This window comes from Canis lupus, chromosome 6 (genome assembly GCF_003254725.2).
Source record: "Canis lupus dingo isolate Sandy chromosome 6, ASM325472v2, whole genome shotgun sequence".
NCBI classification, from domain to species: domain Eukaryota; kingdom Metazoa; phylum Chordata; class Mammalia; order Carnivora; family Canidae; genus Canis; species Canis lupus.
The window spans coordinates 55,641,712-55,669,452 of NC_064248.1; the positions used below are offsets into that span (position 1 = coordinate 55,641,712).

General features: G+C 33.8%; 1 protein-coding gene across 15 annotated transcripts in view; it reads right to left on the reverse strand.

The window, feature by feature from the left end:
• Window positions 1-27,741, reverse strand: part of CCDC18 (coiled-coil domain containing 18) — a 106,364-nt gene that overhangs the window by 25,620 nt on the left and 53,003 nt on the right. For 14 of the 15 annotated variants that reach the window (XM_025417608.3, XM_025417614.3, XM_025417610.3 and 11 more), the window contains 9 exons: window positions 27,281-27,423; window positions 21,809-21,972; window positions 21,330-21,543; window positions 16,445-16,544; window positions 12,438-12,554; window positions 11,150-11,293; window positions 9,004-9,207; window positions 5,988-6,125; window positions 3,285-3,485 (listed from right to left, as the gene is read on the reverse strand). In XM_025417608.3, coding sequence (XP_025273393.3) covers window positions 3,285-3,485; window positions 5,988-6,125; window positions 9,004-9,207; window positions 11,150-11,293; window positions 12,438-12,554; window positions 16,445-16,544; window positions 21,330-21,543; window positions 21,809-21,972; window positions 27,281-27,423 — 1,425 coding nt within the window. The remainder of the gene's footprint in view (window positions 1-3,284; window positions 3,486-5,987; window positions 6,126-9,003; window positions 9,208-11,149; window positions 11,294-12,437; window positions 12,555-16,444; window positions 16,545-21,329; window positions 21,544-21,808; window positions 21,973-27,280; window positions 27,424-27,741) is intronic. The other variant, XM_035718010.2, reaches the window with a different exon arrangement.

The window sequence follows — 27,741 nt, forward strand, 5'->3', positions numbered from 1 at the left end:
AATTCACAATTATGTGGGGATTAAAAAATATGCTACCAAACAATAGGCTAAAGAAATTTTTAAAAAATTATCTTGAAATAAATGAGAATTGGAAATACAACATACCAAAAATTATGAGATACAGCAAAAACATTTTTAAAAGAGAAGTTCATAGTGCTAAACACCTACATTAGAAAATAAGATCGCAAATAAGCTAACTTCACACTTTTAGGAACTAGAAAAAAAAAAAAATAAACTAAGCCCAAAGTTAGGTGAAGGGAAAATAACAGATCAGAGAGACTAAAAAGACAACAGGAAAGATCAATGAAACTGATAAAAAAGCTTTTAAAAAGATAAGCAAAATACAAATATTTAGCTAGATTTTCCAAGAAAAAAAAAAGGGCTTTAATAAATAAAATCAGAAATGAGAGACATTTCAACTGCTACCAAACAAATACAAAGAATCATTAGAGACTGATATGAAGACTTATATGCCAACAAATGGACAACCTGGAAGAAACTTGTAAGTTCTAAGAAACATAAAATTTACCAAGACAATCATGAAGAAATAGAGTATGTGAAAAAACTGATTAATAGTAAGGAAATTGGGTAAGTAATTAATTTTTCCAAACTTCCAAAGAAACAAAAGCCCAGGATCAGATGACATCCGCCATAAATTCTACCAAACATTTAAGGAAGAATATCAACCCTTCTCAAACTCTTCCAAAAAACAAACAAACAACAAACAAACAAAAAACAGAAAAGAAGGGAATCCTTCCAAACTCATTTTATAAGGCCAGTGTCATCCTGATATCAAACTAGACAGGGAAGCTATAAGAAAAGCAGAGACCAATATCCTTGATGAATATAGATACAAAATTCCTCATCAAAATAGCAGAAAATTTGAATTTAACAATGCAAGGATGGTTAGATTATCTGCAAAAAAAAAAATCAGTGTGATGCACTGCATTAACAAAATGAAGGATAAAAATCTTAAGATCATCTCAATAGATGCAGAAAAAACATTTGAAAAAATTCAACATCCGGTAAGACCAAGGACACTCTTGCCACTTTTATTCAACATAATCCTGGAAATCCTACCCAGAGCAATTAGGAAAAAGAAAGATAAGGGGTACTTGGGTGGCTCAGTCAGTTAAGCATCTGACTCTTAATTTTGGCTCAGGTCATGATCTCAGGGTTGTGAGATCAAGCCTCATGTCAGGCTCTGTGCTGGGCAAGGAGCCTGCTTAGGATTCTTTCTCTCCCTTTCTTTCTGCCCTTTCCACTCCCTCTTAAAAAAAAAAAAGTATTCAAATTGGAAAGAAGCTGTCTCTGTTTGCAAATGACATGATATTATATATAGAAAACACTAAAAACTCCATAAAAAATGGTTAGAATAAATTAATTCAATAAAATTGTAGGGTACATATTAATATACTATCCAAAGCAATCTACAGATTCACTTTAATCCCCATTGGAATCCAAATTCCAATGGCATTTTTCAAAGAAATAGAACAATCCTAAAGTCTGTATGGAACCAGAAAAGACCCCATCTATCTATAGTAATTTTAAGAAAAAAGAAGAAAGCTGGAGGCATCACATTTCTTCATTTCATTCTATATTACAAAGCTATAGTAATAAAAAAAGAGTATGGTACTGACATAGAAATGGAAACACAGATCAACAGAACAGTCCAGGAAAGAGCTCATGCATATATAGCAAGTTAATTTGTGACAAAGGAGCCAAGAATACACAATGGGAAAAGGATAGTATCAGTATAAATAGTGCTGGGAAAACTGATAGATGCAGAAAGGATGAAACTGTATCACTGTCTTATACTGAACACAAAAATCAACTCCTAATGGACGAAAGATTTAAATTTAAGTTCAGAAAGCATAAATCTCCTAGAAGAAAAAATAGGGGTTACGCTACTTGACATCAAGTCTGGCAATAGTTTTTTGGATTTGACACAAAAGCAAAGGTAATGAAAGCAAATATAAACAAATGGGACTTTATCCAACTAAAAAGCTTCTGCACAGCAGTGTAAACTATCAATAAAATGAAAAGGCAAAAAAAATAAAATAAAATAAATAAAATGAAAAGGCAACCTACAGAATAGGAGAAAATCTCTGCAAATCATATATTTGATAAGGGGTGAATATCTGAAATCTATAAAAAATTCATACAACTCAAAAGCCAAACAATCCAATTAAAAATCGGCAGAGGAACTGAACAGATACTTTTCCAAGACATACAGATGGGCAACATGCACGTGAAAAGGTGCTCAACATCACTCATTATCAGGGAAATGCAAATCAAAACCACAATAAGATATTACCTCACCTCTGTCAGAATGGCTAGTATTAAAACAACAGAAAACAAAAAAACCATCAAAACCCAGAGATAACAAGCGTTGATGTGGGTGTGGAGACAAGGGAATCCCTGTGCACTGTTTGTGGGAATGCAAATTAGGACAGCCACTGTGGAAAACAGTATGGAGATTCCACAAAAAATTAAAGTTAGAACTACAAATATGATCCTACTACACCAATTTTGTGTATATACACAAAGGGAAATAATACAGGATATCAAAAAGATAGATACACTCCTAAGTTCATTCACAGAACCCTTTAGTCAAGATAGGCAAACAACCAGTGTTCATCAAAAGATGAATGGATAAAGATATAGTGTGTACATAAACACAATGAAATATTATTCAGCCATGAGAAAGAAGGACATTTTGCCATTTGTAACAACATGGATGGACCTTGAGGGCATTATGCTAAATAAAACAAAATAGAGAAAGACAAATAGTTCACGGTTATCATTGATATGTGGAATCTTAAAAAAAAGAATCAAACTCAGGAACAGCAGGTAGGAAAGGGGTTGCTGGGTGGTGGGGGAAATAGTAAGAGGTTAGTATAAAACAGTACAACCTTTTAGCTAAAAGATGAATAAGGTCTGAGGATCTAAAGTACAACATGGTGACTATAGTTGGTAATACTGTATTGTACTTGTGAAATTTGTTAAGAAAATAGGACTTAAATGTTCTTACAAAAAAAAAAAAGAAATCTAAAAAATGAGAAGTTTGTGTTTGAACATTTATAAATTATTTCTCCTGTGGTAATATGATATACATCATATTCATAATTCCCACATCCAATGTCTTCTTAATAAAATGTTTTTTATTAAAACTGGTCAACATTTGGTCATATTTTCCTCTATAAACTACAAGGACAGGGAAAATAAGTCATAAATGTACTTTTTCACTGATGTGTCTTATGTACTTTTATATGTTTACTTACTTTAATAAGTAATGCTTCATTTGTAGCTTCAATTACTTCATTCCTGTCTTGGACTTGCTGATGCAAATTGCTTACGGTGTCCTGAGCTTCTTCTAATTCCAGTTTTGCCTTCTCTAACTGTTCATTTAGTTGCTGAACAGAAGTCTTTTGAGAATCAGCAGAAATCTTCCACTTTGCATGGTTCTCTTGATGTGAAATCATCTATACAGCCCCAAAATTGACAAAGAAAAAAAACTGAGTGGAGTTGGTTTCAAAAACATTCTAATACTTTTCACTTCCATTTATACTAAAGTAAGTTTTGTTTTTTTTTTTAAGATTTATTTATTCATGAGAGACACAGAAAGAGAGGCAGAGACACAGGCAGAGAGAGAAGCAGGCTCCCTGCAGGGAGCTGGATGCGGGACTCAATCCCAGGACTCTGGGATCACAATGTGAGCCAAAGGCAGACGCTCAACCACTGAGCCACCCAGATGCCTCTATACTAAAGTAAATTCTGTTTATAGGTATACACATCTGACGTCTCAACAAATAACCAATTAGAGGATAAAAAGGGAAGAAGAAACCAATAGTCTTAAATTTACCGAGTAACAGTTAACCAAATATAATGGGCTGTTTTTTGATCCTGATTTGAACCACTTAATTGTACAGATATTTTTGTGACATTTGGGAATATGTGAACAAATAATGGGTATTTGATAATATTAAGGAATTACTGTCAAATTTTAAGTGTGATAATAATGTGGTTATGTTTTTAAAAAATAGCCCTTATCTTTTAGAGATACTTATTGAACTGTTTACTGATAAAATAATGATGTCTGGGATTTGCTTCAAAATAGAATGAGGGCACCTGGGTGGCTCAGTTGGTTAAGTGTCTGCCTTTGGCTCAGGTCATGATCTCTGGGTCCTGGGATCAACTCCCACATCAAGCTCCCTGCTCAGCGGAGAGTCTGCTTCTCCCTCTGCCCCTCCCCCTGCTGTGTTCTCTCTTTATCTTTCTCAAATAAATAAAATCTTTAAAGAAACCCCACACAAAATAGAATGAGGTATGTGGGGGAAGGGAAGTGAGTGAGGTTAAAGATATGGTGATCATACTTCCCAGTTTGCTTAAGATGGATCAGGTTTTATGCCTGGTGTTCTGGTGTAGTTACAAACAGCCCTCCTTTTTCATTCTAAAAAGTATTCTCTTTTAAAAAGAAACAGTCAACATACTTATAGTGAAATCACATTAGTTGACAATTACTAAAGTTGAATAATATAGGAGGATTTATACCATTCTTTCAAAATTTTCCATAATGAAAACTTAAAAAAAATCTAATTCTTATTAAAAATATCAATGGTTTTGCAATTACTATTAAGTTATTTTTCTGACAATTCTGAAACCTGTAATTTTTAAAATGCTGTTAAAAATTATTGAACATTTTCTTACTAACTCTGTTGCTTTAATGCCATATTCCTTCATTTTTATATTCAAACATATGCTTTAAAAATAAATTTTTGTCAAGCACCAAAGAGGATAAAAACATTACAAATTTTTATATCATACGTATATAAGACATTTGTAACAAATATTAAACAGCAGTAGTAAAACCTATTTTTACAATTCATTTCATGTACTACCTGCTTATGAATCATTTCAGAGGGCTTATAAAACTTAAAGTAAAAAATTGAGTCAGAACAGTCTACATAATAAAACTCCAAAGAATACTTGCTGATAAACAGTTGAGCTGGACTAGTTATTACTGATGGTCACTTGATTGAGTAGCTAATATTTATTAAATAATTATGTTGAATCCAATAGCATTCCACTTGTCTCTAAAGACCAAGGATTGAAATCGCTTAGCCTACTATTTGGATTCAGCTTGCGAATGTGTGTTATTTGGCAGACACAACATTTTCAAAGCTATCTGAATCTAAATGCATTTAAGCAAGACAAGATGGACTACAAGCCCTACCAATCCCTCACAAAAATAGTCCCAAACTCCTTTGAAAGGAGTTCAATATAAATGTATTTGTAATCCTTGAAACAGAAAAATGCTTTATTAGAACTCCATAAGTAATTGATTTAGGTTTAATACATACATTTTAGATATCTTTAAATGTAGTTTTTTAAAAAGACAAGAAATGCTATTCTAATTGCTAAAACTGCTCATTTCTATAAAGGCTCAGGAGATACTAGTAGATAAAAAGCACCAAGTTCTAATATTGCCTATCTAATTCACTATCAGAACAAATGTTGGAAATTGCAAAGCATTATAGATTCATGTCACATGAAACTGCTTATGCTGTTTACTGAGTATCTCCAGTTTTGTCAGGTGCTATTTTATAACTGATGATGGTGATGGATGATGATGATGAGCCAGCCTCTTGTCTAAGAACTTTAAACTCTATTCATTTAATCCTCAACACAGTTCTATGAGGTACATATGATTATTACACCCATTTTAGAGATGTTAATTGTTCAAGGTCACATAAGTGCTAAATGATAAGGTGAAATTTAGACTGCCTGCCTCAAGAATTTAAGCTCTTAACCCCACAGTATGTTATCTCACTGGATATGAAGTGAAAGTTATATTAAGCTACCAGAAATGAGGACCACAATGAGTTATTCTATAACGAACATTTAGAAGCTAGATTTATACTTTTGTCCAGATAGGTCAATCCTCTTTAGCAGGGAATACTAGAACAAATTACATCTTTCTTTACCTCCAGATGATAAGCTTCTTTGAGAGATTCTACTTCTGCTGACAATTTCTTGATTTCTGCTTGCATTCTTGCTTCTAAATGAGCTTCACGTACTTGAGAAGCCCCCAACTCTTCAGCTAAATGGTGTCCATGAGCTTCCTTAAAAATAACATATTAAGGAAAGGTTATTTATTTGGTTACCATAGCTAAACCAATCATGTGCATTTATGGAAGTACTTTAATCTTTTATAATACTATATAAGCACTCATACACAAAGTTAACTTATTAAATGATGTACTTTAAAATCTAGACATTGAAGAAACCATGAATGGGATTGTATTGTAATAGTATATTGTTTATAAAATAATGGAAGTTCACTAACCAATGCATTCTGTAAAACAAATGAATAACCAAAGCATGTTGAACTTTGGCAGGTAAGTCTACTCTAAGGTTTCCCTGTGCATTTTGTTCACCAGATGCACTGTTTGCTTATCAAGGGTCAGTTGTGGGGCATCTGGGTGGCTCAGTCAGTTAAGCATCGGCCTTTCACTTGGGTTGTGATCAGTGAGGAGTCAGCTTCTCCCTATGTCCCTTCCCCCCACTGGTGTGCTCTCTCTCAAATAAAAAAAGTATTTTTAAAAAGTCAGTTGTGTATTTACCCAAACCTATTTATACTAGTTGTGCTTGTGATTGTAAGTGTGCAATTCTAATATACATTATGTATGAACATTGAGGAAATACACATGCAAAAAAGAAAGTTTTTATATGAAAAGAAAGTTATATGCTTTGAAGCAGCTCAATGAATGAGTCATAAACATTTTTTACCCAATTAAAGCAGTGAAAATAGTTGTAAAATGCTGTGAGAAACCCCATGTAAAACAAAAGACGTTATATTCTGACTGATTTACAAATGTCTTTTTAATCCTCCTTTTACTTTAAAATGAAAATTGGAAACAGATGATGGAATAGGAGTATGGAATGCAAAAAGTGGGTGCAATTCTAATCAAAGGCCCTACCCATACACACAAAAAATAAGGTTTAGTCCTAAATTAAAAGATTTACATATGAACATATAACTCTGAGTTTTGAGTTGAAATATTTTATCTTAAACTGTCCTTCTAACAGATCAAAACTACAATGAAATATCATCTCAAAATGGCCAAAAACAACAACACAAACAACAGGTGTTGGCAAGGATGCAAAGAAAGGGGAACCTTCTTACACTGTCAGTTGGAATGCAAACTGATGCAGCTACTCTGGAAAACAGTATGGAGGTTCCTCAAAAAGGTCAAAATAGAACTACCTTAGTATCTAGCAATGCATTACTAGGCATTTATCTATCCAAAGGATACAAAAACACTGATTTGAAGGGATACGTGCACCCTGATATTTATAGCATCAACAATAGCTAAATTATGGAAAAAGCCCAAATATCCATCAATTGATGAATGGATAAAGAAGAGGTGGTATAGGGTCACCTGGGTGGCTCAGTGGTTGAGCGTCTGCCTTTGGCTCAGGTTGTGATCCCGGAGTCCTGGGATCAAGTCCTGCATCAGGGTCCCAAGAGGGAACCTGTTTCTCCCTCTGCATATGCCTCTGTCTCTCTCTCTCTCTCTGTTTCTCATGAATAAATAAATAGGATCGTTAAAAAAAAAAAAAGAAGAAGAAGAGGTGGTACACACACACACACACACACACACAATGGAATGTTACTCAACCATACAAAAAAGAATGAAATCTTGCCATTTGTAATGACATGGATAGAGCTAGAGAGAATTATGCTAAGTGAAGTAAATCAGAGAAAGACAAAATACCATATGATTTCACACATATGTGGAATTTAAGAAACAAAATAAACATTCAGGGATGAGGGAGAAGAGAGGCAAATCAAGAAACAGACTCTTAACTATAGAGAACAAACTGATGGTCACAAGAGGGGAGGTAGATAGGAGGAAGGGTTAAATAGGTGATGGAGATTAAGGAGGGCACTTGTGATGAGCACCGGATGTTGTATGTAAGTGCTGAATCACTAAATTCTACACCTGAAACTAGTTTGAATTTAAATAAAACTTGAAAAAAAATAAACTCACTTTAAATAAGTCCCTACTTGCACTCACTTTTTGATTAATTAAGCTTACCTTATCCACATAAAATCAATTGTATTATACTTAGATACTACTGATAAGGACAGAGATGAAAGTAGATAGCTTCTCAGGAGCTTTTCCTAGGAGACTTCCAAATGCCTAATATATTCTAATAAAAATTCCTTATATATTCCTTATTAGTCTAACTAATCAGAAATGTGAATAAAAAAAAAAAAAAAAGAAATGTGAATAAAAAGCATTAAGTTTACCAAAATTAAAAGTTACTTTAACACATTCTTATACTATATCAGTAACCATAATAAAAAGCAGAAATCCACAGGCACTTTCCTGAAACACCAATAAATACATTTTTCTCAAAGTCTAGGTAATTAACTTAACCATATCAATCCAAGCATTTTTTAAGCAGAGTTGTTAATCTTCTAACAAATACTGAGGGAAAATAATTTATATTATTGTTCTTGCAAAAGAGAAATAAAAGCAATTTCTCTTCCTAAGGGTTCTGGACTACAGGCTTCATAACAGCTATAACTTTAGATTATCAGTTTCACTTATAACAGTAGCTACAAATGTAAAAATTTTACTCAAAAAAGATTAACTTTTTTTCCCTCAAATGATAGGTTAAATTCATTTCAAAGTCTAAAAGTACTTTATAATGCAATTTACTAAAGACTAATTAGTTTGGCTAAAGCTCAGTTCTGCAGGATTTCTTAGTTGTATTACTAAGCTATGCTAAATATAACATTTTTCTTCTTAAAATTTCAATAAAATATCTGTAACATAAAGTTTACCACTTTAACCAGTTTTAAGTGTAAATTCAGTGGCATTACATAAATTTAGTGTAACACAGTTAATACAATCTACAATTTAAAAACGTAAATGCTAAAATTTTAAAGATTTTTAGTAAGGTAAAATTATTTAGAATAGGGATTACTTTTTCTTTAGAGAGTTGCCTTATTTCCTCCAGTTCACTAGAGAGCCTTTCTATTTCTCTCTGTGCTTGAACTTGTTGACAACGAGCTTCCATCAGTTCTGTATGAGAGTTCTGCATCTGCTCCCGAGTCAGCCTCAATTCTTGATCCATATCTATGGCTTCCTTGTACTGAGTTGCAATGTACTGTTCCTGTTCTTTCATAACCTGAGATACACAAAATATTTGTAGGTTTCAAAATTAAATAATATAGATAACTTATTTCTTATTCTGATTTCTCTTTTAATAAGTGATTTCCCCCATCCCAACTCGGTCTCTATAAAATTGAACATACAATGCATATCATCCACACTGTGAAACTGATACTTAGAAAATGCTTTTTTCCTTTTTAATGATAAGAAAATGTACTATAATAAATCTGGGACTAACTGATATATTTTGCATGACTAATATGCAAGTTGTATAATCCTTTATCATTGTGAATATAACATGGCAGAAAACATAATAATATAGAGAGAAAAAAGAAGCTAATATCTGATTATTCATTTTACAAATAGAGAATGTATTGGCATGAATACCTGAAACTAACCATTAATCCACATGTTTGTGTTAAGGTCATGACCTTATTCTCTGTAAAAGTAAAATTTGTCACTGGGACTGATACTCCTTCCTAAACACTTCCACATTACTAAGCTAAATCCCTAGTATTATCTTCTTAGAGGAAAAAAAATCAGTGAAAAGTAAGTTAGTTCTAAATTAGCTTAGTGAGGGAGATTAGAAGGTAGGTAATGACACTTGACTTTAGGGCTGATAAGAAGGAAAGAAATGAGTACAAATCATTAGGATCCTGATGTATGGAATGGAACCTTGGGTCTAACTGTATTACATATCAATATAAATTTCATGTAACTATTTTTAGCCAGCTTTTGTTAAGAAACATGAAATGATTGGGCCAATAATTATTTTGTTTTCCCTGGGGTCCAAACTTGTTCTCACAGATCCTGCTTAATTTGTGTATAGTATATAATTCAACAAATATTGGGACGCCTGGGTGGCTCAGTGGTTGAGAGTCTGCCTTTGGCTCAGGGTATGATCCCAGGTCCGGGGATCGAGTGCCACATTGGGCTCCCTGCGAGGAGCCTGCTTCTCCCTCTGCCTATATCTCTGCCTCTCTTTCTGTGTCTCTCATGAATAAATAAATAAAATCTTAAAAAAAAAAGAATTTAACAAATATTTATTCATGCTTACTTACTATGTAATATGTGCTGTTTTAGGTACTGAGGACTTATAAGTGAAAAGAGACAAAAATGGCTAACCTTATGGATTCTACATTCTACTGGAGCAATCAGATAATCAAACACAATAAAGAGCTTATATGAAGTTTTAAAGTTGAGTACAGTATTTAAAAACAAAAAGAAATTACATCTATGAGAGCTCTTAGAAGCAAATTCACTTTTTAAAAAGGCAAGTGGGGGCAGCCCGGGTGGCTCAGCAGTTTAGTGCTGCCTTCAGCCTGGGTTGTGATCCTGGAGACCCAGGATCGAGTCCCACATCAGGCTCCCTATGGGGAGCCTGCTTCTCCCTCTGCCTGTGTCTCTGCCTCTCTCTCTCATGCTCTGTGTCTCTCATGAATAAATAAATAAATAATATTAAAAAAAAATAAAAATAAAAAGGCAAGTCGGTAGAATGGGTTCACCAGTCAACACAGACAAACTGATGATACGAAGTCATCAAACTTCATGTACAATTGTCATCTGTTCATTTATTCTCTGGATGGAGTTCCTCAAGGACAAATGAGTATATCTTATCAATATCTGTATCTCCAGCTCTATCACACAGTATGTTCTCAATAAATATTTGTTGACCAAGTGAGCACATATTGTGCATTTACTATGTGAGAGATATCATGTCGATGCCTGCAGGCAATATAAAGAGAAGTACGATGATGCCCTTGCCTATGACTGGAACATCAGAGTAAAATACTTAAAAAGATCAAAGAAACTAATAATTATCTGACACAAATAATTAGCCTAAAAATATTTATGGCACAGTTTCTATATATTGAAACCAACTGGTTTAAAACATAAAGATTTATATCACTTTTTATATAATTTTACTTTGTTCCTTAGGCAGAAAATAATTTGCTTACACTTTCCATTTCTTTCATCTTTTGTTGTGTTCGTTCATTTTCCTTTCTCAGTTGGCTTATCTCCTGTTCATTTTGTAGTGTTACAAATTCTTTTTCTCGAAGCTGTTCTTTGGAATGTTGCAATTTTTCATTCAAACTTTCTATCTGAAATTTAAACAGAGCAATATTAATGTAGCTAAGGAAAAATTCTCTCTCTCTTTTTTTAAAGATTCTATTTATTCATTCATGAGAGACACAGACAGAGGGAGAAGCAGGCTCCATGCAGGGAGCCCAACGTGGGACTCGATCTTGGGTCTCCAGGATCACGCCCTGGGCCAAAGGTGGTGCTACACCGTTGAGCCACCAGGGCTGCCCGGAAAAATTCTTTAATCATAACTGCAGTCCAAGTAAGTCAAGTGTCAAATACATATATATCAAGTAGTAAAATATAAAAATGTGTTTTTAAGATCACCATAACTTAGACATTAACATCAGAATTCTTGTATACCTACAATATACCAAAAGAAATGAAAGTCTCAATCACATTTGTATAAGAAAGGAAAATTGGGGTCAAGAAAACAAATGTTACATGGCCTTACAAGTTGTTTTATAGGTAATATGTGCAAGAGGAGACAAATATAGTTAGTGAAAACAAAGTTCCCTTTCCATTGTGTTCTTTCCTTAGTGGCAACCACATTAGTTAAGAGAATTAGAAATCCTTCCAGAGATATTTTATACATATTCAAACATGTACACATGATGGTAAATAGGTAGACACACTGAGACAAGAAAAACTACATTTAAAATAACATTAAGAGGGTAATTACCAGGGGCTGAGGAGTGAGGAAAATGAGGAAATGTTGGTTAAGGTATGTAAGGTTTCAGTTGAAAAAGATAAGTAAATTCTGGAAATTCAATGTATGGCACATAACTATAGTTAGTAATAAATGTATGCTTGAAATTTGCTAAGAAAATAGATCTTAAGCATCCTCAGCAAAAATAAATAATTAAAATAACTGAGGTGGATATGTTAATTAGCTTGATTGTGATAATTATTTCAGTGTATATCAAAACATTGTACACCTCAAATATATGCAATTTCTGTCATTATAGGTCAATAAACCTGGGGAAAAAGTTAAGAGAAAAATGAATTTAAAGTAGCATGCACAAGGGGATTAAAATTATGTAGTATTTTTATTGTATGTATTTTATAAAAAAGCCACATTATGTGAATGTCATTTTAAAAATAACAAATTTTTAAATGTTGTTTTTAAAAACAATATAAAACATGTAATTTAAAATAATTTACCTGTTTGTTGCATTCTTTAAGTTCCAATTCTGATTTCTCCAGAGTACCCTCTAATTTAATTATTTTCTGTTCCATTTCTCCCCTGTGCTCACGAATAGTCATATCCAAATGTGTAACCTCAATACAAAAGTAACATTAAACTATTACTCAACTTTATTATAACATAAAAAATTGCATGCTTGGAATGTGTTTTAAAATTGTTTACAGTAGATAATACTGAAACATAAACTCACCTCAAATTATTTTAAAAAGTCAGAAAAATATTAATTGCTTATTAATACTAAATCTTAAGCCTTGTATTATAGAATCTTAAAGCTACAACTATGTTCATAAATGACAAATAAATGATTTCTCATTTTATGCTAGGTAAAAGCTGCTAAATACAATGTAGCATAGCAAAAATTGTGGAATGTAGCAAAAGCAGTGTTTGGAGGAAAATGTACAGCATTAAATGCATATATTAGAAAAGAAGAAAAGATCTGAAATCAATCATTTAAGCTTCCACTTTCGGAAGCTAGAAAAAGAAGATGAAATTAAATCTAAAGTAAACAAAAAAGAAAAAAATAAAACAGCACAAATCAGTTAAACTAAAATTAGGAAATAAAGAGAGAAAATCAACAAAACCCAAAAGCTGATTCTTGAAAAGATCAATAAAATCAATATGCCCCTACCTAGGCTAAGAAAAACGGAGTGGACATGAATTAGTAATCAGAAATGAAAGAGAAGATATTAATAAAACTCTCAAAGACATTAAAAGGATAAGGAATACTATAACAACTTTCTGATTACAAATTTAATAAAATTAGGTGAAATACACAAATTACTTGAAAGACAGAATCTGCCAAAACTCCCAAGAAAAGACAACCTAAATAAGCTTATATTTATTAAAGAAATTAATGATTTTAATTAATTAAATTCCCAAATAGATTTTAATTAATTCCCAAATAGAAAGCAGCAGGTCCAAATGGCTTCACTGAGAGAAATTATACCAATTCTCTACAATCCAATTCAGAAGACAAAAGCAGAGGAAATACTTTCTAATTCATTCTATGAGGCCAGTACTATCCTAATACCCAAACCAAAAACATTTCAACACCCATTCACGATAAAAACTCTCAGTAGATGAGGAATAGAGTGGAACTTCTCCAACTCTATAAAGAATATCTACAGAAAAACAACAGCTAGTTTCATACTTAATGGTGAGAAACTCAAAGCATTCCCACTAAGATCAGATACAAGGCAAGGATATTCTTTCTCACTATTGTTTTTCAACACTGTCCTAGCAGTCCTAGCTACTGCAGTAGGACAAGTAAAAGAAATAAAAGATATACGTATTAGGAAGGAATACAAAACTATGTTTACAGATGACATAATCATTTAGGGAGAAAATCCAAAAAATTTGCCAAAATAATTCCTAGAGCTAGTAAGTGATTATAGCAGGGTTGTAAGATACAAGGAATACACATAAGTCACTTTCCTGGGTACCAGCAATGAACAAGAATTTGAAATTAAAAACATAATATGACTTACATTAGCACTTCCCAAAACAAAATACTTAGTTATAACTCTAACCAAATATATATAAGATCTATAAAGAGAAACTATAAAACTCCAATGAAAGAAATTAAAGAAAACAAATAGAGTCCATGTTCATGGAAGACTCAGAAAGACTCAGTATCATCAAGATTCAAGATGTCAGTTCTTCCTAACTAAATCTATACATTCAAGGCAATTCCAATCAAAATTCCAGCAAGTTAATTTGTGGATATTGACAAACTGATTCTGAAGCTTACATGGAGAGTAAAACATCCAGAATATCCAACATGATACTAAAGAATTACAAAGTTGGAAAAGTGACATTATCTGACTTCAAGACACTAAACAGCTACAGTAAACAGACTGTGGTACTGGCAAAAAACAAAACAAAACAAAAAAAAACAAAACCCAAACCAAAACAGGTGAATAAATAATTGTACAGAATAGAATCTAGAAACTATGTTAACTAACCTTTGACAGAGGAACAAAGGCAATACAATGGAGAAATAAGTCTTTTCAACAAATGGTGCTAGAATAAGTGGACAACATGCAAAAAAATAAATCTAGACCACATCCTTTTGCAAAAATTAACTCAAAGTGGATCATAGACCTAGATATAGCTTGCAAAACTATAAAACTTCTAGAAGATAACAGAGGAATATCTTGGATGACCATGGGTGGACTCTTTAGATACAAAGTCAAAGGTACAATTCACGAAAGGAATACTTAATAAGCTGGACATCATTAAAATTAAAAACTTCTGCTCTGTAAAAGCTAGTGTCAAAAGACTATGAATAAAAGCCACAAACTGGAAGAAAATATTTGTAAAAAACACCTCTGAAAAAGCACTTGTATCCAAAATATACAAAGAACTCTTAAAATCCAACAATAAGAAAACAAACAACTCAATTAAAAAATGAGCCAAACACAGTAACACACCTCAACAAAGAAGATATGCAGATAGAAAAATAAGCAGAGGAAAATACCCCCTATGTCATATGTCATCTGAGAAGTGCAAATTAACAAGGAGATACCACTATACCCCTATTAGAACGGCCAAAATCCAAAACACTGACAACATCAAATGCTACCCAGAACGTGGAGCAACAGGAATTCAAATTCATTGCTGGTAAGAATGCAAAAATGGTACAAGCCACTTGGGAACACAATTTGGAAGTGTTTTTAAAAACTAAACATAATCTTACCATATGATCCAGCAACCTTGGCCCTTGGTAATTAAAAGGAGTTGAACACTTATATCTACACAAAAACCTGTACACAGATGTTGACAGCAGCTTTATTTATAATTGTCAAACTTAGAAGCAACCAAGATGTCCTTCAGTAGGTAAGTAAACTGTAGTACACCTAGACAATGGAATATTATTCAGTGCTAAAAGAAATAAGGTATCAAGCAATGAAAAGATGTAGAGAAAACTTAAATGAATATTACTGAGATAACTCAATATGAAAAGACTATGTACTATATGATTTCAACTATATGACATTCTGGAAAAGGGAAAATGAGACAATAAAAAAATCAGTGGTTATTAGGATTGGGGAAGAGGAAGAAGGATGACTAGGTGGAGCATTGTGGATTTTTAGGGCAGTGAAAATACCCTGGATGATACCATAATGATGGATACATGTCATTAAACATTTGTCCAAACTCAGAGAATGTATACACCAAGAGTGAACTGTAATGTAAATTATGGGGTTTGGGTGATTATGTTTGTGCTCATCAACTATTAACAAATGTACCACTCATGTGGGGAATGTTGATAATGGGGAAGGCTGAGTGTTTATGGCAACAAGGAGTATATGGGAAATCTCTGTACCTTCTGCTCTATGTCACTGTGAACCTAAAATTGGTCTAAGAAATAAAGACTTTAAAAAAGATGCTGCTAAATAATACCTTTTGAATATTTTTGTTCCTCCAACAAACACACTATTTAAAGGAGTTAGAGTAACTCTTCTAATCCCATTGTCTCCTGATGTGCAGTAATATAAGAGATCAAAAGGTTCAAACACTAAGCTAACCTTCATTCTCAAAAATCCACTTGCTATAAAAATAGCAAGATGAAGATATATTTCTAATTTTTAAAATATTAATGTGCGGGATCCCTGGGTGGCTCAGCGGTTAGTGCCTGCCTTTGGCCCAGGGCGTGATCCTGGAGTCCCGGGATCGAGTTCCGGGTCGGGCTCCCAGCATGGAGCCTGCTTCTCCCTCCTCCTGTGTCTCTGCCTCTCTCTCTGTGTGTCTATCATAAATAAATAAATAAATAAATAAATAAATAAATAAATAAATAAATAAATAAACAAACAAACAAATCTTTAAAAAAATATATTAATGTGCACAGAAAAACATATATGCTTTAAAAATGTCCATTTTGCCAAAAAGTGGTGACCTCTGAAACCCTGTGTGACTGCACTGTAACAGAAAATTTCATTAAATTATAAGTAAGAAAACTAACTTGAGCTGCTCTTTGCTTTAGTTCCCAATTTCTCTCCTTAAGTGCCTGATCCATTTCAAGGAGTTCTTGCTTCTTATCTTCATTCTCCATTTTGCATTCTCTGTAATTCACCAAAAGAAAAAGAACAAAGCAAATAGTAGGAATATTACGTTTTTTAAAAATTAATCAATTGGGTTACCTTCCTTTAAGTGATAAGACATATCCAATTATTTCTGGTTGAAAGGGCTCAAATTAAAGAAATAATGTATAATGAAAATGATTGATATTAATACAGTTACTTTAATAGAGTATTCTCAAAAGGCAAAAGTTAACTCTAACACTACTACTATAGACAATTTAAGCTAAATGTTAAAGCACTCCCAAGGTATAAGGCTGAATTAGTGTAAGAGTTTTAAAAATATGTCCAAATTTTTCATTTACAGGTCAAGGAAGCATTTGAAAGTCTTTTCTGTATCATCGCTGTAAGTTTATTGCAAATGAATGAGGCATTTATTTCATGGTTGGTATCTCTGATATCCATAGCTCAGTAAATGACCACTGTGTTTCTCATGGGAATTTTACTCAAATGACACCTTACATATAGTGAAGTATTGGAGTCTAATACAGAAATTTTTAAAATAAATTCTAGCTCTCCTAAATCCTTTATTTATAATTTTATACTATAAAAATGCTTAATACTGACACAACTTTATGACTACTACCACGCAGATCAGAAAATGCAATAAAAGAATTTTAATTTGGGACTCTATGTTCTGATACGACAAAGGCTAAAAATGTTGTTGGGACACCTGGGTGGCTCAGCGGTTGAGCAGGGAATGATCCTAGAGTCCTGGGATTGAGTCCCATATCGGGCTCCTTGCATGGAGCCAGCTTCTCCTGTCTCTGCCTCTCTCTCTGCCTCTCTCTGTGTCTCTCATGAATAAGTAAATAAAATATTTAAAAAGATAAAAAATAAATAAAAATGTTGACCTTTAAAATCTTCATGTGGTTTTCCAGTCTTAAATATGAACAATACTGAACAAAGGTACTGGTTTTAAAAAGCAGATTCTGAAATTCTTTTATAAACTATTTACTATTCTCTTAAGAGTCTTAACAATTAGGGACGCTTGGGTGGCTAAGTCAGTTGAGTGACCAACTCTTGATTTCAGCTCAGGTCATGATCTCTGGGTCATGGGATCAAGCCCCACATCAGGCTCTATAATCAGCGCAGAGTCTGTCTGTCCCTTTCCCTCTGCTCCTTCCCTCACTCATATGCTGCTCTTCTCTCTCTCTCTCTCTCTCTCAAATCAGTCAGTCAAATCTTTTTAAAAAGATAATTCTTTTTTTAAAAATCTTTTTTTAAAGATTCCTTTCTAAAAAACCTTTTTTAAAAAGATTCTTTTTTAAAAAATCTTTTTAAAAAAGCTTTTTAAAAAAAAATTTTTTTAAAGGTTCTTTTTCAAAAAATCTTTTAAAAAAAGATTTTCAGCACTTATAAAAAGATCTCAGCAGTTGGGACGCCTGGGTGGCTTAGTGGCTAAGTGTCTGTCTTTGGCTCAGGTCACAATCTTGGGGTCCTGGGATGGAGTCCCACATTGGTCTCCCCTCAGGGAGCCTGCTTCTCCCATTGCCTATGTCTCTGCCTCTCTGTGTCTCTCATGAATAAACAAAATCTTAAAAAAAAAAAAAAGATCTCAGCGGTTATAAAATACAAGGCTACACTAACAAGTTATTATTAAATGAATTCTAAAGATAATCGTTGTATAAGTGAATAGCTGAGCTTCCAAAAATTTAGCCATTAGCTAGAATTTAAGATTTCATTTTTACTTCTTTCATCCATTCATTCACTTAACCATTTAGCAAATATTTACTGGATGCTTCCTATATATCAGGATTCTATGTACTTTGAATTTAATAGTCAACAAAACAGATGTCCTTCATCATATGGAGCATACATATGAATAGGTCCAGTAAAGAAGACAGACTATAAATAATAAACAAGAAAAATATAAAGTGCTATGTTAGAGCATTAAATACAGTGATGAGATAGTGCCTGGGTAGCTACTTGAGAGTAGGTGGTCAGAAAAGGGCCCTCTGAAGTAACATGAAGGGCAAGAAGTTGGCCATTGAACCATTATTTCAGGCCAAAGAAACAGCTACCGCAAAGTCAAAAGGTAGGAAAAATTTATCAAGTTTTAAGTACCAACAAAAAGGTCAGGAGAAAGGGGAACAGTATGAAATAAGGCCAGAGAAACAGGCAGGAATCCTATCATGTAGGGCTTTATATTCTATGCTAAGGAGCTTGGCTTTTTTTTTTTTTTTTAATTGTGGTAACATACATACAAGATTTACCATTTTAACCATTTACCATTTTGATCACTTTAAAAGTGTATATACAATTCAGTTACATTAAGTAAATTCACAATGTTGTGTAACCATCACCACTATTTCCAGTACTTGTTCATCACTCCAAATGAAAATTTCATATCCATCTGCAATTATTTTCCATTGTCCCAGCCTGGTTCCCAGCAACCATTAAGATGCTTTCTATCTTTATGGATTTGCTAATTCTGAATATTTCGCATAAATGGAATTATACACACGTACCTGGTTTATTTTATTTAGCTTAATGTTTTCAAGGTTCATCTATGTTACAGCAGATGTTAGTACTTTATTCCTTTTCATGACTGAATAATATTCCCTGTATGCATATATCACATTGTATTTATCAACTACTGATAGATATTTGGGTTATTTCTGCTTAGTGACTATTGTTAATAGAGCTGCTATGATCATTTGTGCACAATTTTTTTTGAACATCTGTTTTTAACTCTTTTGGGTAAATAACTTATGAGTTACATGGTAATTCTATGTTTAACTTATTGAGGAACTGCCAAACACTTTTCCATAGTCAACTGTATCATTTTAGTTTCTCAACGTCAATGTATGAGGGTTACAATTTCTCTACATACTTGCTAACACTTGTCATTTTCAGTTTTGGGTTTTTTTATTTTTATCATGGTCATCCGAGTGGGTGTGAAGCAGTATCTTATTATAGTTTTGATTTACATTTCCCAAGGAGCTTGGATTTTATTCTGAATATTTTGGGAAGCAATTGGAAGGCTTAAGCAGGGATGAAAATATAATCTAATTTATGTTTTAAATAATAAACTTAAATCCATTTCTGTTTTAAATCATAAACTTAACTCCATAAACTGAAATGGACTGTGGAGAGGGTCAGGAATTTAACTGGAGAGACCGTTAGGGAAACCACAGCAACAGGCCAGGTAAGAGATGATGATGGCTTATGCTAAAGTGGTAAGAGAAAAGAGGTCAAGAAATCAACAGATTTCAGAATATGTTTGGAAACAGAGTTCACATGAATTCCTTAATGACTGGATGAAAAAAAAAAGAGAGAGGAAAAGAGATACAACAGATTTCTGGTTTGAGCAATTGCCTGATTCTGAGATGGATGAAGGGTAGAGTTATAAAGAAAAAAAAAAGAGTTCTGTTTTGGCCAAGTTTAAGATGCCTCTTAAAAATACCTGAGTGAGGAAAAAAAAAAAAAAAACTTGAGTGAGGGATGCCTGGGTGGCTCAGCAGTTGAGCATCTGCCTTTGGCTCAGGATGTGATCCTGGGGTTCCAGGATCAAGTCCCACATAGGGCTCCCTTGAGGCACCCTGCTTCTCCTTCTGCCTAGGTCTCTGCCTCTCTCTCTCATGAATAAATAAATAAAATCTTAAAAAGAATACCTGAGTGAAGGTAACAAGTAAATCATTAGATATTTGAGTCTGCAGTTTGGGGAAGAGATCATTACTAGAGATGTGAGTGGAAGTCTGACACACAGTATGTATGTACGTATGTATGTATGTATGTATGTATGTATTTTTAAAGATGTTATTTATTTATTTATTCATGAGAGACAGACAGACAGAGAGAGAGAGAGAGAGAGAGAGAGGCAGAGACACAGGTAGAGGGAGAAGCAGGCTCCATGCAGTTAGCCCAACATGGGACTCAATCCCAGGACACCAGGATCATGTCCTGGACTGAAGGCGGCGCTAAACCGCTGAGCCACCTGGGCTGCCCCTGACACACGGTATTTAAAGCTATATGAAATTTACTATGAATGAGTTTGTGGGTAGAAAAGAGATGGAGGTCCTTCACTGAGTCATGGGATGATATCTAAGTTCCTGGATCTTCTTGCTGCTCTCTCTCCTGTCATCCCACATTTCACATTCTGGTTTGTAATTCTGCTTTCCTTCTCAGAATCTATTTCCTACATCTTAGTTCTGGTCTGGCTCTCTACCCGCACTGACCAAAGATGTGTGCTGGAACAGCATTTTATGTTATCACTGGTAATCTAAGTACCCAGATTTTAGAGTTGGTCAGACTTGTGTTTAACTCCCTTCTCTGGACCTTATTATCTAAGTTTGAGTATTTTACTTAATTTTCTCAAGTCCCAGTTTTCTCAAGTGTAAAAAGGCGCTGATATGTATACGATAGGTTTATTGTAAAGAAATGAGTAAGATCATATAGGGAGCCCCTGGCATAATCCTGGCACAAAATAAAGGCTTAATATAAAGAAAACATGTTATTATTAATATCATTTTGCTATTAACCACTGCTGTATACTGCCCTAATTATTCTTTACCACTATATAATATAGGAGAGGGTCAGAATAAAATGGTCTAAAGACCAAGGATAGAAATATTAGTCACAAGGAATGGCTGAACTACTTAGATGGAGTATAAAGACAGGCTGACTGGGATGAACAGTGAGCCAAAGGCAGTTGAGAAATTTAGACATCCAGAATTAAGCAAAAAACTTTACTATATGACCCAAGGAGTCAGAGTAATAAAGTGAAATATCTGTAATTGTGATATCATTTCTTATTATTTAACGCACCTAAGTTCAGCTGTAAGATCCTTTATAGTAGAGTATTTTTCCTCTAATGATAATTGAGCCTTCTGTAGTACATCTCTCAATTCCTGAAGTTGTCTTAAAGTACTTTTTAATTCTCCATGAGCATTCTGGAGTTCAGATTCTAATGCTTCCCGTTTCTGCAAAGCTTCTGTTAGTTCAGTTTCAGTGTGGTGCTGTAATTTTTCTAATTCCTTCACTGTTGAAAGCAAAGAATAATTTTAGTTTTAAAAACATTTTATTTAAACTCAATGTGCCAGAGAGAATAATTTTAGAACTATATAAAAACCATTTATTAAAAATTTGTAAATAATTATAATTAAGAATATCGAATTCTATTCATCTACAAGAGGCTATAAAATACATATTGTCCTTTCCAGTCCTACTAACCCAAATTCTCACTTTATTCTACTTTTTAAATATAAATAAACAGGCAGCTAAGCTCAGCTAACCTGTTAGCTTACCAGAATTTGTCTTCTTATCTAGTTCTGTCTTTGTCTGTTCTAAGATCATGTCTAACTGAGAGAGATGCATTACTTTATTTTCTCCATCTCGTTTTAGGTACATTATTTCTTTTTCCATTTTAGATAGGTCTTCTTTGTACTGATCCATCTCAAGTTTCACTTGTCTAATTAAAAACAAAAAATAAAACCATAAATGATAATTTGGAAACCTAAAGCCAATTGACTTTTAGTCTCTGACTAAAAAGATCTGCAAATTATATAAGGGCAAATACCAGCAAAACATCATCAGAATCTTGGGTCACCCTTAGGTCCTATTATTAAAAATGCTAAAAGATTCTAATTCTGCGCCAATTATGTACCACTAAATAGTACTGTACTACCTGGTAATATTTAACAAGGTTAGCCTTCTTTTCAATCTAACTACAGTTAGCTTGTATAAAGCTTTGTACACTGAGAACATCCATGGATAGTTGTCTGATTCATCTGGAATTTTTATTATCTGCCACACAGAAAATAAGGAAGCCAAGCAATCAAAATATTCACCATAATGACCATACTACTTATAGGAGAACCAAGTCAGTTCTTTGTATTCAGACCTTTATTATTTATGTTATCTTTTTTAGCTTTACAAGGAACTAGAGATTCCCAGACTAGTGCAACTTTCTTGCTTTGCAGATGAGGAAAGTGGAAGGTTCGTGAATTGTCTGGCATAAGACAAAGAAGTTAACAGTGAGAGAATCAGGTTTACTAACTTTCAGTCAGCCCTGAACTTATTCCAACATGGAAGATCCTTCATCTATAGATAAACTAACACAGTGAAAGTTTTAAGTTCATTTATTGGTAATTCCAAAGTGATATTCACTAAGTAAATAAGTGTTAATGTCATCCTCAATGGTCGGTAGAATTGATGCTTCCTGAATCAACATTTTTTGTCACTGTTGTTCTTTATGTCTTTGATATTTTCTAAATTGAGTTTGCAAGCAGGAACACTGCTTTTATAAATGCAACTTAGACAAATGTGAATTTGTTCAAGAGGTTTTTAATCTGATGCCATGACAGAACTTGAGGAAAACTATAAAACTCCTGAAACAATATGCAAAATTATGTATACATATGTTCCATGTATTGATAATAATCCATAACTCTTTATCATGCCCTCAAATATGTTCACAGTCTAAAAAGGTAAGAAGCTTATTTGATAAATGATAATTACCCTTTTACAGTTCTAAAATTCCACATAAGTGATTTTTAGCTTGACTAATTCATTTCTTACGTTACAGCAGATATAAAACATAATTAGAAAATAATACATGAAAGAGGTTGGCTTATAGTACCAAGAGACGAAAGCTTGTCAGCAAGGAAGTTGGAGGAAAATTATATTAAAAATATACAATAATTGGAAAAGGACAGTAATCTACAAACAGTAAAAAACAGTAAAAAACTCCAATATTTTGTTGAGGTGCTATTATATATCTCAGCATGGTATAATAATTGATGTATTTGTAATGAAAACCCTGAGACGACCAGAAAAATTAAAAATGACAAGAAAATATATATTTTAGAAAATTTCTACCAAAAAGGATATTTTTTTGTTGTAATACAGTTTCAGTACTCGATAAATTCCACACTTACTTATCAGCAATTACTCATTCTTTCTTGATGCTAGGTGAATGAGGCATTAGTATAATAAATATTTAAGGGTTTAAAAATTTTTAATTATTATATAAATAATCCAATACCAAAGATTTCCCCTTAACTTTCAAAATTTTACAACACGCTTTAAACTCGTCAGTTTTACCAGAAATATTTCACCTTCTTATTGCAGGGTTACAGAGCAATCAAGTCTGAGATTGGAAATAAAGCCAAAGGAAGGATCATGCAAACATACTAAACTTTTAGATGTGACAGCTGAGACTCTCTGGCCTCTTCCAATGTAAAAAAAAAAAAAAAAAAAAAAAAAAAAGAAAAAAAAATTACAATGGTAATGGAGGCAGTCTGAGAAATCTAAAAAGTGCTATAGGAGCCTCAGCACTGAGAAGCCAGGATCAGGATCGTTTACATGAAGTGACATTTACATGTAGTACCAGAAGCACCTTGTAGTTGGTTGTTTTAAAGCATATCTAAACTATGCATTTCATAACCTAACTTCTTTGAATTTCACTCTCTTACTTTAAAAATAGGGAAAATAAATAAATAAATAAATAAATAAATAAATAAATAAATAAATAAATAATAAAAACCCATATTGTAGGGCTGTTTTGAAGAATGAGTTAATGTGTCTACCTAGCACATTGCCTGGCACACAAAAAGGCATTCAATAAATTAGTCTCCTTTCTTTCTATCTGAAGATATTTTAATTCTAAAACAGATCCAAGGAGATATTTTAACTGTAATACCTTTTGAGAGAGGAAAAAAAAGAGTTTTATAAATTGTAGTTCCAGAAGTGAAAGAAGCAATAATGAGACCAGAGAAACTGAAGAGCAGAGAAAACCCTGCTTCCTGAAGAGAAGATATCATGGAACTAGAGTATTCCTTTCTTATGAAGTTTAACTGTTTTGCTGATAGGCTTATTAGCATTTGGGACACTTTTCCTATTATATGTGCCTATTAGCTATAATCAAGAAGAGGTTTTGTCTAGAAGCCAAAGGGTAAAGGTAAGAAGAGGAATAAGCAATTGCTTCAATTTTCTCATTGAAACAGAAAGCAAGGGATGCCTGGGTGGCTCAGTGGTTGAGCACCTGCCTTCGGCTCAGGGCATGATCCCGGAGTCCCAGGATCAAGTCCTGCATTGGGCTCCCTGCATGGAGCCTGTTTCTCCCTCTGCTCGTGTCTCTGCCTCTCTCTCTGTGTCTCTCATGAATAAATAAATAAAATATTAAAAACAAAAAACAAAAAACAGAAAGCAAGATCATCAGTGAGAGCAAAGATTGGGAAGGAGCTGTTGGGAGTTTTGAAAGAAAAGGGCTAAGTATAAGAGTCTTCTACAAGTCAGTAAGGTTGTGATTGCCAGGCAGCAGGTCCCTTAAAGGGGGTCCCTTAAGGTTGAAATTATGAATTTTTATATTTTTAAAAAGACTTTATTTGAGAGACAGATAACAAGAGAGTGAGCAGGGGCGAAAGGGAGAAGGAGCCTCCCTGCCCCAGGTCCTGGGATCATGACCAGAGCTGAAGGCAGATGTCTAACTGGCTGAGCCACCCAGGTACCCCTGAAATTACAAATTTAAAGCAAGACTGGTCAGCATGCTCATATTTTCCTCCAGCTTCTCTAGAGATACCAGCATGGAGTAGTGTGAGTTGGATTTTTAGTACTGTATAGAAAAAGTGAGAGAGAGGTAACAGAGTTGCAACTAGATGTAAATAATTGATTTTGATATTTGACTAGAATTTAAGCTCAGTAAAGAAATGAGAGGAGGACATCAAGGAATAAGACAGTGGTGGAACTGATGAATTAGAGATCTTGGTGAGATCAAAGAATTGTTGAATTTGGGGAATTAAAGGGTATCAGGTGGTAACAGAGATATAGATGCCTAATATTTAGATTACAGAAAAACTGAAGATGTTTTGAAATGACAAGGTCTAGAGCAAATCATGAGATATGATAGAACCCAAGAGGAAAGGAATTTTTTAAATAAGAAGCTAACATCTCAGAACAATCAGCTAACAGATATTGAAATCTTCAATAATAATGACAGGAGTGGTGTTGCAGGAAATAACAATACATCACGTGGCCTGTAGGTGTCACAACAGTGAAGGATGATATGGTCTGAAGACCAGAAGTTCAGAGTATGGTGTACTACTCCATATCTCAACCCTGTGGTACAAGAACCATGGGAAAGGGACGCCTGGGTGGCTCAGTGGTTGAGCGTCTGCCTTTGCCTCAGGGCATGATCCTGGGGTCTGGGATCGAGTGCCGCATAGGGCTCCTTGCAAGGAGCCTGCTTCTCCCTCTGCCTATGTTTCTGCCTCTCTCTCTCTGTATGAGAGAGAATGAATGAATGAATAAATGAACAAATGAACAAATAAAATCTTAAAAAAAAAGAACTGTGGGAAAAATTTTTTACTTTAGAGGGCTACAGGACAAGAAGCAAGGTTCTCAGGGAAGAGTAAGATTTCTGTTAAAGCAAGAAAAAAGAAGTAAAGAATATAGATAATGTCTCTCAGGATAGACTGTGAATTCCAGAGGACAAGTGGAAGTCTCTCAGAAGTTGGGATAAGCTGAGAGAAGGAAACAGTATATGTGGTGAGGTTTTGGGGAATTAGTATGAGAGATGACTGTTGACCTCGAAGTACACAGCTTCTTGTGGTGTCTGGCATAAGCAAGGATAACATTATTATGTAACTATTCAATTAGACACTGGTGGTGAGGCTGTTGTGTGGGTAGACATCAGTCAATGGAAGGAAGGAGGTCTGAAGAACTGTGCGTGATCTTAGTCTTAAACACAGGGCAATCCTCTTGACCCAGTTCTAGATGACAGTTGACATCTAGAAAAGCAAGTTGCTACTCAATGCACAAAGCCCTGATCTTTACTCTTGTCAGTGGGAGAGAGGGAACCTGAGGACATGGGGTTTTAGTTCAATACCTAAGTTAATTCTTGACTCCTGTTGGTAGCATTGTAGTTAATTATGAGTGTATAATTTCCTTTAGAGGTTTTATGTATTTATTTGAGAAAGAGGGACAGAGATAGTGACAGAGCACAAGCAGGGAGGAGAAGGAAAAGCAGGATCCCCACTGAGCAGAGAGCCCGATGCAGGGCTCAATCCCAAGACGGTGGGTCATGACCTGAGCCAAAGGAAGATGCTCAGCCAACTGAGCCACACACGTGGCCCCCCCTTTGAGTGTATTAATCATGTTAGCTCTTGCTGACAAAGCATTAGAGGTCTGGGGAAGCTGGGGAATGCTTTCACCTTATGGGTCCTTTCTTAACCAATTAACTAATGATTCCTGGTCTGGACTCAACCAAATTAAGTCAGAATCCTTGGAGGTGAGACCTAGGCATCAGTACTTTTTAAAGCTCCTCAGGTAATTTTAATGATCAGCCAAGATTCAAAATCACTGTTGTATTCTGTTAAGCTAATCTCCTCCATAAACAATTAGACACCATGAAAGTTTTCAATGAGTACATCTTTGCCTACAACTTTTAATAGTATTCACAATTTAATATAATAGTTGCTGGGTGCCTATGAAGTGTAGGGAACTATGCTAATTGTTGTGGGAGGATCCTAAAGTAAACTAGAAATTATTTTGGCCTTAAGGAACTTTTAATACAATAGGAGGATAAAGGATGTTAACTATAATACAAAAAAAGCATAAAGAAGGATATAAAGGTATAAACAAAATGCTGTAAAAACACAGGCTGTGAAAAAATTAAATCTTTAAACAAATGCTTCACTTAACATTATATGATATTGAAATTCAGGTAACTACTGATGTTCAAATAGGAAGAAAAAGAAAAACTAACATATTCATTTTACCTGGCAGTACCAGTAAGCTCAATAACTTTTTGCCTTTTCAAATCAGCTTCACGTGTGGCTGCTTCACATTTCTCCTCCATTTTTCTCAACTTTTCAGCTGAACTTTCCCTTTGTTTTTGAAGCTCTTGTTCCAGTTTTGATACCTTATAAAACAATTTTCATTAAGTATTTTAAGTTCAGTCACAGTATAACATTCTTTGGAATAAAAATATTTATATAAATTTTAGCCTATCATTCAGTTTCCAGATTCCAGTTTCCAGTATTATAAAACTCAAAGTACAGAGTAGGAAGTAAATGTTTTGGAAATAAAAAGGCAAAACTTAACTTTGTATAAGATATTTCATTCATATACATATTTAGAAGTAGCCACATCATAACACTAAGATAAGATTTACAAGAATTGAACAAAATAATGATTAATGTGCCCCTTTTCATTATCCAAATCCATTTGAAATGTTTTC